This window comes from Benincasa hispida, chromosome 6 (assembly GCF_009727055.1).
Source record: "Benincasa hispida cultivar B227 chromosome 6, ASM972705v1, whole genome shotgun sequence".
In the NCBI taxonomy this organism is placed as follows: Eukaryota; Viridiplantae; Streptophyta; class Magnoliopsida; order Cucurbitales; family Cucurbitaceae; genus Benincasa; species Benincasa hispida.
In genome coordinates, this window is record NC_052354.1 from 6,836,029 (window position 1) to 6,850,706 (window position 14,678).

General features: G+C 37.8%; 1 protein-coding gene across 2 annotated transcripts; it reads right to left on the reverse strand.

The window, feature by feature from the left end:
- Positions 1–1,521: 1,521 nt before the first annotated feature.
- LOC120079766 (cell polarity protein mor2) lies at positions 1,522–14,678 on the reverse strand. Of its 2 annotated transcripts, XM_039034139.1 has the most exons (17): positions 14,031–14,678; positions 13,475–13,593; positions 12,596–12,641; positions 12,344–12,416; positions 12,203–12,260; positions 11,489–11,584; positions 11,104–11,221; positions 10,729–10,995; positions 10,193–10,294; positions 9,663–10,020; positions 9,471–9,584; positions 8,068–8,699; positions 7,766–7,962; positions 7,342–7,564; positions 7,044–7,163; positions 5,221–5,991; positions 1,522–4,802 (listed from the first exon to the last, which is right to left on the reverse strand). In XM_039034139.1, exons 1-17 carry the CDS (start codon positions 14,145–14,147, stop codon positions 1,734–1,736), a joined length of 6,480 nt encoding a protein of 2,159 aa, XP_038890067.1. In that variant the 5' UTR covers positions 14,148–14,678; the 3' UTR covers positions 1,522–1,733. The 2 variants fall into 2 exon arrangements, with proteins under 2 accessions (XP_038890067.1, XP_038890068.1); XM_039034140.1 differs by lacking the exon at positions 14,031–14,678 and having other exon boundaries at positions 12,344–12,409; positions 13,475–13,570.

The following is a 14,678-nucleotide window of genomic DNA, read 5'->3' on the forward strand; positions in this document are numbered from 1 at the left end:
GTCGTTTATAAATTACTTCATGATCGTTTATAACTTAGTATACAATCGTCTAATGATGTTAAATAACACTTATATTGTAATGAACGATTGTGTATATATTACTATATGATCGTTCATTTAAGGCTAAACGACACTTATTATGAAAGCGATCTGGGCAAGAAATATTGTAGAATATCACTTACATTCCCTCCATTTCTGAATCTGATGATGAAAGCGATCACTAAAGATGTTGGACTGAAACTCTGAGAGAACACTCCGAGAGAACAATGGGAGAATTTCGTGGGGAGTTCAACAGAAAGTTAATACTGAGAGTGACCTTCCATTCTGTTCATACCAATGTTATTCAATACTATTGGTATAATATTAGTTGGGAATAAATGCTTTGGTGGAATGTTGATGTTGTATTGAATACACATTGAATGATTAAAGGAAGAAATGGAAAGTTTTGGTCTGAAAGATCTTTAAAACTAAGGATAATTTTGAAATTTTGCATGAGCAAAAAGTCGGTGATAGAAAAGTTTTTAGGAAGAGGTTATTGGTAAAAAAGTTTTTGGTCTTTGGGTCATTTTGTGAAATTTTCCAATAAAATGTTAGTCTATCACTAATAGTAATGATAATAGTCTATCAATATCTATCGATATCTATTACTAATAAACAATGATATTTTGTTATATTTATAAATACTTTGGTTCATTTTATTATATTTGAAAATATCCCTATGTTGTATCATATATTTGCATTGAAGTATATTTTTTCTTTATAAAACTAAATACTACTTTTAAATTTTTTATTAAGCATTTTCAACTCTTGAATTTTGTTGCAAAATTATATAGTTTAACTTTGTCATACCTCAAATAGAAAAACAAGTGGACTAAAAAATTCATAGTTTAGATTCCATTTGGTAACTATTTGATTTTTTATTTTCGTTTTAAAAATTAAGTCTACATCATCTACATTTTCTATAATGATTTACATCTTTCTTAAATACAATAATTAAATCCTTAGTCAAATTCCAAAAACAACCAATTTTCGAAAGCTACTTGTTTTAGTTCTTAAAATTTGGCTTGATTTTTTAAAACATTAATGCAAAGTAGATAACGAAAAAAGAAATTTAAATATAGTAGTGTCTATAGACTTAATTTAAAAAAAAAAAAACAAAAATAAAAAATAAAATGATTACCAAACAGAGTCTTCATTCTTTTCACTCTTAAAGTGAACTCTTAAAGTTTCTTGCACATAGCTGGAGGATGCTCTTTATAAGTCGTGTGGTGTTCAAGAATATTGTATATACCCCTCTCCTCACTCGACTTGTGCACATTATCTACATTATGTTATAGAGTTCTAGTCATATCATAATTGGAGGGCTGTCTTGTTTAATTTTGTGGAGGTCTTCTCAACCCTTCGCCCTTAGGCTGTTCTCTCTTTCTCCATTTTAATACAAGTCTCTGTTTCTTATCAAAGTTCTAGTCATATTATAGGTTCCACGATCAAAGAGCTTGAATTTATCTTCGAGGTAAGAACTCTTAGGGGAAAGGAAATAGGAAACAAATTAACATTGTAAGCAAGAAAATATACGTACATTTACAAAGCTTAAATAGGAATCTATAAATGGAAAGGATCTCAGCTTGCTAGAACTACATAATATAATTCAACACTAGCTACAAAACTACCTCTTGACGTGTATATATATACATTGCCTCTACATAAAAGAAGTTACTTACAGAGACGTGGAGTTAAGGATTCCCAATACTTGTGACGAAAGGAACCAACCTTCTATAGTCTCTCCTCTTTCCCAGTATGCAGCTATCGAGAACCCGCCCGAGAATAAGTCGTGTGTTTTGCAGAGCCACCTCTCTTGGAGAAGGTCCTGGTTCATTTGAAACCCCCGGCACAAGAATGGAACCTGGTGCGGATGTTGATACAATGCCATATTGTAAGGGTCCACTGCGAGCCTTGAACGATGTCTGAGGAGCCAGTACCTTGTCCTCAACTCCACCATGTCCGTTTTCGAAGGACCCAGGTTCGTGTGGGTGTGGACCTGTCATTGAACTACAACTCTGTAAAAGTGCTTCTAATACACTCAATGCCTCCCAGCATAATGTACTCTCGACTAACTGCGAGACGATTGCGTACATATGCGGACTTTGGGAAGCATCCACAGGAGTATGTTGAAGCAATGCCTTTAGCATCAGCAGTATTACACGCTGGTACTCGACCGGTCCTTTCTCCAGCAGGCGCAGCAAGTGGCCAAAAGCCAGTGCAGAGTGCTTTGGAAACCACTCATTGCAAAGTAGAGGGGAGACGCAAGCAAGAAGGATCTCAATACTTTTGATCTCACCTCGAGAGTATGCCATGAAAACAGTAGCTAATTCGTCCAATGATTTTGCACGACACCAGATAGAAATATTAGATGCAACTGAGCATGCTTTTTGATGTTGTTGCAGGAGTGGTGAAGCTGGTCCTGTCAGTGGATCCTTACTGAGTTGCAAGCAAAGCCATGGGAGTAAGCCTGTGATGTGCATCAAAAGTCTTGTTTCTGCATCCCCAAAAATGGAATCACACGAGTGCACCGTAATTCGTGAAAGAACCTCTATTGAGACACCATGACTAACAGTGGACATCAGCCCTTTAAGTACAAGCGGCTGAACCCCTTCAAATGTTGGAAGATTCCCAGTAGATGGAGGCAGCTCATAGCCCATTCTAGATTCAATCCGTTGGAAGTCTCCAATGTCGTTATTAGTATCAAGTTCATCCCGAGGCATGCTTGAAAGGAGTACATTTTCAGTTGTTCTGTCCCGGAATGATAAACGATCAATCACACGGGAGAAGAGCTCAAGAACCTGGCAGTAAACGTGGACAAAATCTGTGTGCATCATAGCCACACACCCCCAGAAGAGTTGAGGATAGAGTATAACCTTTTCAGGCTCCATGTTCTCAACCATTACCTGCAAGGTCAGCAAGATTTCCATAACGAAACCTAACACAGGGGGTACTGGATTTCCCAGACATCTATGTAGACAACGAAGGAGAGATACACAAGTATCACTTGTAACACTCGGCCGCAGTGCACGGTATATCTGGTGTGAGCGACAAGCAAGGTGCCGTGATGTACATTCCATGGCCCATTTTAGTGCCTCTGATCCCCAAGTCTCACGTAAGTCACCTTGAAAGAAGATAGCATCCACCATGCTCTGAACCAGTGCAGAAAGAAGTGCTGCACTAGGAAGTTCGGTTCTCACAACAGATGGGTCTTCATTCTCCCACATCATGCTTCCACGCTTTGATTGAACATACTTGATCAGGCTCACAACCTGTTGCTTGTTCTCTCCATCATTGTTTTCAACTTCATAAAGTTCCAAGTGTCGGCCAGCAAGTGAATATAGTAGATTAACCAGCAATTGCTGGCAGTGTTCTAGAACAATGTCTTCTGAACTATCCATTGAAACAAATGTGACATGAAAAAGCAGAGGCAAGTGCTCACGGAAATCTTCATCATTCTCATATGCAATTTCAGCGAGAAGGATCAATGCTATGTCAGCATGTGTAAGAGAATGCTGCTGATGACCCTGTAGCGCGGACTGTAGTTCTTTAGCACTAACCCCATGTGCAGCAACCCCAGAATGAAGCCCATCTTCACCAGAATTTGGCGTATCAATGAGATAGTCACCACTATCCCTGGAGACATGTCGACTGCGTATGGTTCCAGTTGAACTTCTAACACCCATCAAAGGACCAGACATATTTACTAAAGCTGGAAGTAGCTGGCCTGATCGACCTGCTGCATTTACTGGAACAATGTTCAACTCAGGAGGCATTGGGCTTAGGGGGCCAGAGACACTTCGACCAGTTACGCCAGCTGTTCTCCAGCTTAAGCTCCCACTAGCATTCCTGAGCGGACCATCAAGGGATCCACGTACAAGTAGTGGTGACATGTGCGGTTGGCTGTCCACAACAGAAGTAACTTGGGCCACTGGAGGCCCCTGAGAGAATTCCAACACAAAGTTTCCACCCAAATCTCCCTTGGAGCCTAAACCAACAAGCTCAATGCTGTCCTCTAACATGCGCTGGGCCAATTGGTAGACTAGGTGATCAATAGTACGCTGAGGACATATCCGTGCTAAATACAAACTCACCCGCTTTGCAACTGAAAAATATGTGGCAAAAGCACCACTTATTTCTGCAGATGCATTAGAATCACAGTCTTCAATTCCCTTTGTGATTAAGAAATCCAGAACAGGACTAATGTTCCTTGGTTTGCTAGCAATCGTGCTCCAGAGCTTTTCAATTTCATCTGGGAACTGATCCCCATGCCGCCACGTAACATAGTAAAGGCTTTTCAGAAGTCTATCACTCCAACCCGAGTCTTTGAGTTTCCAGAAATTAAGATTCTCAATCCACGGAGCCATGCATGTGAGAACCTGATGTTGAGCTATGATATCAACTGCATCAAGTTGCCTTTGCATTATCTCCTCACAAAGGAGTTGACTCAATTCCGGGTGATCTTTTGCAAGTTTACAAGAGAGCTTATACTGAAATTGTTGGTAAGAATCAGGAAGATTACCAACAACAGCTGCTCGATAGCTCCCCGACCCCTCCGTGCCATCTTCAGCCCATTCACGAACAGAAAGAGTTTCAAGCATTTGAAGAGCATCGTCACGGATTTGTCTACTAGGGTCCACCACCTTGTACAGAATTAAGCTTAAAAGCCTTTGGATTTCACATTTTGGTATCTCTTGCCGCATATATACTTCTGCCAGCACACTGAAGTAACCATCAGCTATGGCAGCATCGGAGTAGTAGCACTGAAACAGAAAAGTAGCCAATTAGCCATGAATGCTACCAAATGCAAACCTCATGAGTAAAAATGTTGAGTTTGAGAGAACCTGAACCAAACCTCACAGACCAAAAGTGTTATTTTTCCTAAAAATATTCTAATTCATCAAGCACTAATCATTATCCTTAGGCTTGACCATATGATTCTTGTTTCACCATTATAACTCAATGATCAAAACCCTTACATTTCAAACATTATTAGATTTTTAGCCTTTGCATTTGTGCATGCAAATTTGCCTTTTGAGACCACGAAAATCTCCAGAAAATGTATGAATATAGACATATCCTATCAAAAACTCTTTTTCAATTTATAACCTTCAAAAGAGAACCCGGTTGAATTTTAACAGGACAAAAGGCATCATAGAAGGTAAAAAAGAATAAACTTACCTGATCAATGCAAGCAGGAAACAGGTCCAAATTTGTAAGCAGGAGATTCTTCAAAGCCAACTTTGCTAAAGAGACGCGGTTGTGACCCCCTCTTTGCCTATCACGACCAGCAGTGCCACGACCGCCTTCTACAGACTTGGAGTATGATGGAGTTCTAGGATCAGCTGGTGAGTAACCAAAAGGAGCCCTGGGTGCAGGTTCGATAAAAAGACTGTTTATCCAAGAAATGACCCTGCCACTCATTTTCCTAGCATTATCATCAAAGCAGGGCCCATACAAGAGTGAAGCCATGGCAGTCATGGATGCCCACTGGATTGCTTCAATTTGTTCACTAAGTTCTTTATCAAATGATATTTTGTCAACTGAATCTTTCGATCGAGCATGTTGAGAAGATTTGTAACGTTCTACCTCACGTCTATAATCGCTGACTCCATCCTGGCTCCATGTTCCGCCTGTATCGTCAGACCAGGAGAGTAGAAGATCAAATAACCGCTTTCTAGTTCTAAGGTCAAACTTCTCTGACCTTGACTCAACAAATTCTGGGGCTAGAGATCTCAGAACAGAAGCAAGTGAATAACGAAGAGGTTGCATTTCCTGAAAGCTCTCCAGAGGTGCTGTCAAGATTTGTTTGGTTGTATCATCAATGAACTTTAGATAATGCCGACGAAAAACTGATTTACGAGCCAGCATGCCAGGCCAGATTTTCTCTGCAACAGTACGATATATATTTGCAATGTGAGTACGAAGCTCCTCACGCCGTAGCTTTTGGCTCTGTAAGTACAGAAGTCAGTAAGTCATTATAAGAAGAAACTTTAACAGAAAACACCTAGTACTCTGGGGAAAAATAAATGTACATCTTCCCAACATTGGCCTGATTTTCACCAAAATAATAAATGCAACAAACTTATTTGCCCCTCCTCAAAGGAACTTCAAGTAGATGAGTGCAAAACCATGCATGTATGACATTTAACTAATTCAGCTTTATAAACACAAGTAGTTTCATTCGAGGGAAAATAAAATTACAAATAGGATCACAAATCACAACAACAGGACAACTAACCGTGGCCAGGAAAAAAATTGAGAACAAGAAGTACCGGATACAATTATTTAGAGCTTTATAAGTTCGAACAAGAAACAAACTTTTCATTGATATACGAAAAGATAGAAAAATAAGGATACAAACTCTCAGATGAAGTAAAAATAACAACAAACAACAAAAGAAGCAAAAAACTTCAAACATTACAAGAGACAGTGACCAAACTACAATTATGCCCATAATTCATAAACCAACATGAGAAATACAAGGAATACTGATATGAGAAATACGAGAAATACTGATATCTCAAAATTATTTGTAAGAGAACTCCTAGTAGTTAGAAAAAGAACAATTTTAAACCGATTGCCTGATATTCTAAACTGTGACAGGTGGGTTGCTCATTTTAATTCTTCATTCTTGTTCTCAATTACTTCCTTGTTTTTGTTGTGACATATGAAAATTTCCATAATGAAACATTAAAGAAAAGTACTACAATTTTACTGGGTCAATGTTCTGAGTTCATTGCTTTGATTATACTTGTGAGTATAAATTTTGGCTCTGGTGAGTATTACTTCTTCTCATTAAGAAGAATCTAATTCTTTTTTAGCACTATCTTGGTGCAAATTAAAGCAACCTTTTTGTAAGTATAGTATATCAACTCTCCTAGAGTATTGGACTAGCTTCATGTAATTATCACTTGATAGGTTCTTTTGTACACATTTCGACACTTCTTCACAAATATCATTTAAAAAAAGATAATGCATTTCGATTAAATCTTGGATAATACCTTCCATTTTGGCTTTCCCTCTGTCTCCAGGGAAACCTCATCAATAAAAGATGCTAGCTCGCTGAACATTAATTCACATGCTTCGAAATGCGAGTGGCCAAGAGCCATGGTGGCTGCATGCTGAATTAGAACTGACAAACTTCAGTATCGGTCGATAAACTTAATGTAGTTAGGTAATTTAAAAGCAGACGACTTGCAAATTCAATTTTAAAAATTTACATCCCATAAGAGAGGCCCAACAAAGGGACAGAAAGATGTAAATTTTGAGGCAGAAAATTTGTCTCAAAAATGTGCTCACCACGTGGGCTTCTGATCCAGACTTTATTGAAGGGAAAATAAGGTGATAAAGATCTTTGGCTTTTCCCAAGGCAGGACTTTCTCTGGGAGCTGGCGGGCATGAACATAAGAACATGGCATACATTAACCACTGATCCAATTTGTTGTCTGAATCTTGGGATGGATGAGCCTTTCCACCTAAATCAACTGGTGTGACATGAGCGAGACGTTGCAAAACCTCAACCCTGCCAACCAAATTTTTTTTTTACAAAACACATCCTAGAGTAGAAACTTCCAACATTGGCCATTAAATCTCAGATAGACAAAAGAGGGTTCCGTGTTGGGCAATAACTCATACAGAATTAGGCCCAATGGCGATCCAGCATTGTGATTCTTTAAAAATATAATTGTCAAGAAAGCACAATTTTGGGAAAAGCGTTATTTACCTTGCTTCCTGAACAGAACTTGGGCACAGCTCAGAAGCGTACTTAACCAACTCGCTGAGACAGCGTGCCCACCTGTTCTTATCAGGGCTTTCAAATATTATGGACTGAAGAGTAACATCTGGAGGTATTGTATCAGATTCTCGCTTCAAATCAAACGGACGCCCCGAATCCCAGTAACAGTTTTGAACAATGTCATCCTGTAGTTCATAAATCAAGTTTGACATATCTTCAAATCCCAGCAGTTCGATAAGTCAAGTGAAAAGGAACAGCAGAGAAGTGCAAAAAAGTTAAAAGAAAATTACCCCATGCTCCTCTAGGACATCTATGATAAATATTGGTTCAGCATCATATTTAAGAGTATAATCTGGTTGGTCAAGTATTGCAAGGTCTCGAATGTCATTCCGCAAGGCACGCACACAGCGTAATAACTCCAATGCTGTATGCCTAATTTGACTATCCACAGAACTAAGGAAGATCAGACCAACTGCATCTATCTCAAAAGCACGAAATTCAACTACTTCTCCCGACTGATGAAATGATGGCTTCTTGAACCCATCAGTTCTTTGAACTGTACGCTTTTCATCATGCACATCATTTTCCAAACGATCCTCAATCAAACAAGCTCTCCAAAATCGCATAAGTTCCAATAAGCGCCCCAGTGATGTTTGTATAAGAAGTGGAAATTCATCCGGAAGCCGTAGGATGAAGTTAGCCATCCCTCGCATTACTGCAAAGCGACGATGAGGAAGATATCTTACTATCCGGTTCAGTACCTGAACTGCTTCTTCACGAACACCAGGATCGATACTAATTCCATGCTGAGGTATTATCTCAGTTATTTTATCACTTCTTCCAACTTCTTCGATCAAATACGGTATACACTTCAGGACTGACCTGAATAGATATCCTTGGGACTTCTCCTTTGTTACAGAATCTGGAAACAGACAATTCATTTTCCATTTCCCCATAAAAAATTAAAAAGCTAGATCTTTTAATATAGGAAAGAGAAGATCAAGTGATAAGTTTACGGCACAGTATAATAATAAACTTGAATAGACAAACATTGAACTACGGAAAGAAAGGAAATGTCAAAGATTAAACGACCTAAAAATCAAATTAGCATGACATAAAACAGGCAAAACAACACCAACAAAAGAGACCTAAACCATTATTGTCAGTAGCAGGCAAAAACTAAAACAAATACAAATTCACAGGATCTAGTAATTGGAGATTGTCGACTTCCCAAGGGAGAAAAGTTTTGTTGCGTATGGTTGTTTGCTTACTTACTTCAGCTAAAATCACATAATTTTTTAAGATTAAGAACAGAGAAATCCACACTTATAGATTTATTAAAACTATGATTACTTCCTGGGATGCTGATTCAAAACAATTTAATGTTGAACATTTTGCTTTTCAATCTTATATGGCAGTTCAGACAACATAATTTAGCATTATGGTGCTCATCATGCCAAACATGTAGGCACCAAGTACACCTTCAACAGCTCATCTTATTATCAAGTAAAGCAGGCTCTCCTATATATGCACCTCAAAAACCTGAAGCATAACTATACTGAAGTTTTGATAATGGTAATAATAATAATTACAACAATCACAATAATCATGCTAGATTCCACGGTTCATCCTTTTTCTCATTCTACTATCTTCCTTCAAACTGCAGCATGTAAAACACTAGAAAACAAATTACCAATATTGGTCCTTGAAGATGTCAGAAGAGCCTGACTGTAGATTCTATGACAAGACCTTAAAATTGATTCAATTGCTGCCTTCACCTTGGGAATATAGTGGCCAATATCATGACCTGCTAATGCAACAAAGTTGATTAGATCAAGAAAATATAGATTTGGACAAATTCAGGGGCTCCTAACAAGTTGGTTACCTCTAAATATCTCTAAGCCAACGTGCTGGCCGGAAGGAGATGTAACAATGGCAAGGAGAGCACGAAGACCAATAACTTTTGCCTCACCAGAACTATCTTGTTTCAATAATTCCAACAATAAGTGGTTCATGGCAAAATCAAGATTATGTTCCGCAATAGTCACACAAAATTCAACTAGTTTATCATGTTGAACATCTTGTGTAAGCAATCCTTTCTTTAGAACTGTAAGCAGTTGAGATGTGACACTGTCTAAGTAGTCCCATATACGATTTGGGGCCTGATTAGCTGCATGAACACTCAAGTAAAATCTTAGAACCCGATGAAGACAGTCCAAGGCCATAAATCGATGATTCTTGTCCTGCACAATCAAAATAAAGTTTCATAAATTTGGGCGATGGAAACAAGATGGCATATTCAGTCTCTTTTTGAAGAAACTTCCCACACCGAACACTGAAGAAGAGTTGAGGATCTTATTAGAATTAGATGTAGTCATCATTCACCTCCTTAATTCAAAATTAAATGGAACTTACTCTAAGAAGCTTGTAAAGTTGCTCCATGTGGGGACTTAAGTTGTTATGAAATATTTGAGGGTCACCAAGACAAAGAAGAAGAGTGACCAATGGATAACCAACCTACAACACAAAGAACACTGGCATAAAGCACAAGAGGAAAAACAGACATGATGTTGGATATGAAGAAGAATGTTCACATGAAAAATCCAAAATTATGACGTCGTAGTTACCTAGCCAACCCAAATATTGCACAGATATTCCGAGAGAAAACAATCACATCAATTTGGGAAAAAATATCTTTTTATCAGCCAATTTTTAACTGTATCTAACTGTTAGAAATATAATTACCTTAGCATATATTTAACTCCAAACAGTATATCCTGTGTATGGTTTATGATGGTAGTTAAGGCTGGATAGTTCTTCAGAAGAAACAAAATTTTCATACCAAAGAGCCAAAACAGATAAAACTAAAACTCAATCGCAAATTTATAGCTTCAATGTATAAAATAAAATATGAATTTCTTACAGGAGGGGGCAAAACGGATCCCACTTACAGTGATGTGTTTGCTCTGCTTATCCATCCAATGCATCAGCTGTGCTCGAATTCGTCCAACAGCTTCATACCATAAGGTAAGTGCACGTTCGACGCCAGAAGGTGGCCATTGGCCTTTACCTCCATCTGCCAGTGGAGCAAGGATGTTTGAAAGCATGTTGCACAGTGCATGGTGAAGCTCACTTTTGCGCTTATGTGGAGCACGATTGAGAGGATTGGCTTTAGCCACAAAGCAGGCAGATGCATTCAGTCCTCCCTCGGTCTTAACCTAAGAATTGAAGTTGATATTATGCTATTATCTTTTCATGACTTTGCATAAATAAAAGTATGCGATTATCCTTACATGACTTTGCATAAATAAAAGTTATATGCATACCCCGAGCTTAAGGTAGCGCATCCCATTGATGATACTAAGAGTTTCACTTCGTGCAACACTGGTGTCTATCCTACGCGTATTGAGTTCCATGAAGAAGCGTTCAGTCACAGAACTAAACCTGCAAAATAATAAAACAACAGAGCACAAATGTTTCTACCCCTTTTAATTAAAGTAAAACAACTATAAACATAAGCTTGTCAAGGAGAGAGAAGTGCACGGCAGAACTAGTTCGTACTAATGCTAAAATATCAAAATAAAGCAAGCATCAATTGACATGCATGCATGATAAACGAAAGCTTATGTAAACCTGATAATTACTTCTAAAATATTACATGCAAAAAATCCAATTCGAACAATTTTCAAATGGTAAAACAAAATTGTTTACCTGATGCGAGATAAAGCACCTAAAAGTTGTGCAACAAGATCCAAAAGAAGCCCCCGCAAATCAACTAATGATGGATATTCAACCTGGCTAACAACCCTGCAATGACATTTAACCAAACCTAAGTGTTGTTTTCTTTCGATAATGAAATCAAAAGGTAAATAAACACAAGGAAGTCTCCCTAGACTATTTGCCTATATCTAGGCATCGAAGTCATTGTCTAATAATGATAATAGGGCCTGCCTAAATAAACAAAGGCAATAAATCTAATAACAATACTTATAAGTTACAGGTAAATTTTGAAAAATAATAACAAGGCGCAAGCTGAATTTCAATGCTATCCTCCGACTTTCCTTTTTTATTTTTATTTTTTTATTTTTTAAACATGAAACACAAACTTTTCATTCATATTTGAAAAGTTACAATTAACCAAACTCCTATCCTCAGTATCAAGGCAACACTCAAAATGAAGCAACCACGACTCAAACAAAACGATAGAACAATTTTTTTTAGAAGAAGAAAAAAAAAAAAAAAAGCACTTATCACTTTGAATATGGGGAAAAAAAAGAATCAACAATAAGGTAAAGGAAATTTTGAAGTCAGTCAAGCAATTACTAAATTTCCATATGGTCCATTTATTTTAATGAACGGTTATACCTACCCCAAAACAAAAACAAAAAACTGCATTGTTCATTAACCATGCCAAAGCAACCTTACCTGTCAGCATTAATTAGCCAATCAAAAACGAAGTTTTCAAGCCCAGACCAAAGCTTCTCTACAATGATAAACCGCTATCAATTAGCTACAAAAGAAGAAAAAAAATAAACAAAAACAAATTTGATACAACAATGTGCGCACCAGTAAGTCCTTCCTGAGGGCAGCACTCCACAAAGCGAATACATGCTGAGCAAAATATGCACTCAACTGCAAGCTAAGCCCCAAGCATGCATATCATTATAACTTCAAGTTAATAAAGCAAACATCTCTGGACAAGGGATTTTAAAGTAACCCCATATCAAGAACACTATCCATCTCTCTATCGGTACAAATTCTTTCGAAACAAAATAATGACGACAGCAATATTAAATAGTTTTCACAGAATGAGCAAACCTTTCTTTGGAAAGTAGATGCATCATTTGCACCCTTGGGAGATTCACTGCAATGAGGAGGGCGGAAAAGAGAAAAATGTAAATAAACTATCACAAAAATATGTTCTTTTTCTTCCTTTTTTCCCCTTCTTTTTTTTTTGGAAGAAAAAGGTTTCTTTGACTGCAGTCTCTTAGCCTAGAAAAAGATCTTAAAGTGCAAGCATCAAGGCAAAAGAATGGAGAATTTTAAAGAACAAAAGTCAAAAACTAAACAAATTAGCTCCATGTGAACATCCATACTCCCATTATACGCCATAGTCATAAAATATATATAGCCATAATATATATTAGGAAATGGAAGGAATGTATTACTAAGCTCAACAAGGGGTGAGACATCTGTTTAACTACACCACCATTAGAAACTTCTTTGCAATCCCAGTTTAATTGACATAGAGGATGTTTATCATCTTATTTTAGTTGAATTTTTCAGGAACACTGTACCTTCTATTAATTCCTAAGGCTTTATCTCCGATCATAAAAAATAATGAAAATCAACACAGAGGTACATGCAACACAATTACGTTAAGGTGCCTGTATTCATTTTTTAAAAATTTTCAAAAAATCAGACGTCGTCAAATGGATGTAAACTAAGAAACTATTGCATAACAAATAATAAAAGATAAAGATTCTCTCCTAAACTAATTCCAATTGACAGTGAAAAGCAAGTCAGTGTTTGGATTCAACCCTGTAAGCTACCACTAACAAAGAAAGCACATGCAGAAAGTTGTCCTTAGAACTCAAGGACACAGTTGTACAACCTATAGAACAGATCATATTAAGAAAGTTGTCCTTAGGAGAAGGATAAGTGAAAATAGAAAGAAGACTAGGAAATTTGAGGCACCTTTCTCTCCACCGAAGAAGAGCCTCTAAAAGAGGCACAGGTGTGTGTCTCGCAACCATAGCCAAGGAATCCAGCACTTGCTCATAGGCAGGGTCCGATGGTCGAAGATATTGTCCATCCTACAAATTGGAAACAGACAAGTTAATGAAGTGAGCGATTGTTTACAAAAGAGTACTAAACAACAAAAATGGACAGGAAAATTGGATTTCGATACTAGCTAGCTGCCATCAGAATGCATAGAACAACAATAAAATACACTCACCAGGTTGAGCAAACACACGAAATAATTAAGCACTGGACTACTGGCACCCAGAAAAATAGAAAACAATCAATTGGTGTTCCAGAAAATATACGGTATACAACCTTGATTCATCAGGGAGGATGTTACACTAACACCCAACATCAGAAAGCTTTAAATTTCCAACAGAGTGACTATTATAACTCATTCTTCATCTTCTTTGTTTTCGGGGGGGCTAGCTAAAGCTAAACTGCACGTGAAATTTTCTAGAGGGGAAACATTGGGAAAGGGTAAAGGAAACGAAAGCAAAAACTGAACCTGAGCTTGAGCGGTCTCGATTCGACGCCGAGCGAGGGGGAGAAACCGCTGAAGCAGAGCATCAACTATAAGCTTAGCAGCACTTCCAGCCTTCCCGTCTTTGACCATACTCACCATAATCACACTACGCTTGCATTAACTTCAAAACCCCCCTTTCCTTCAGTGCAGCTTGGATGAATCACAAATCCCCACGATTTGGTTCCAAGAGTTCAGGGTTGTAATTTCAGACGCCCCTTGACAACTGACATCAAGGAGATCGCTACATCGACAGACGTGGGTTCACGAGCAAGAAAGAAAAGAAACCCAGAAAGTAAAACAGGTAGAGAAAAAAGATGAGAGTAAGAATCCCTAGAAATCAGAAGAATTCAGGGATTTGATGAAGAAGAAGAAGCAATGGAGCTTTGTGTAGGAAGGCGTATAGGATCTGGCGGAAACTGTGCAAGAATTCGAGAGGAAGATGCTTCATTTTTGACAGAATTTCATCTTGAAGATTGGGAATTGATGGAAATTGAATCAAGAAAGTGGAATAACAGGGTGGATTTTATGCCTATTTCTTTGTTTCTAAATAAGAAAGAAAGAAATTTCTTTTGTTCGTCCGGACAACAGAAGTCGCGGATCACGTTCTTCCGAACATACAACAATTTTTGG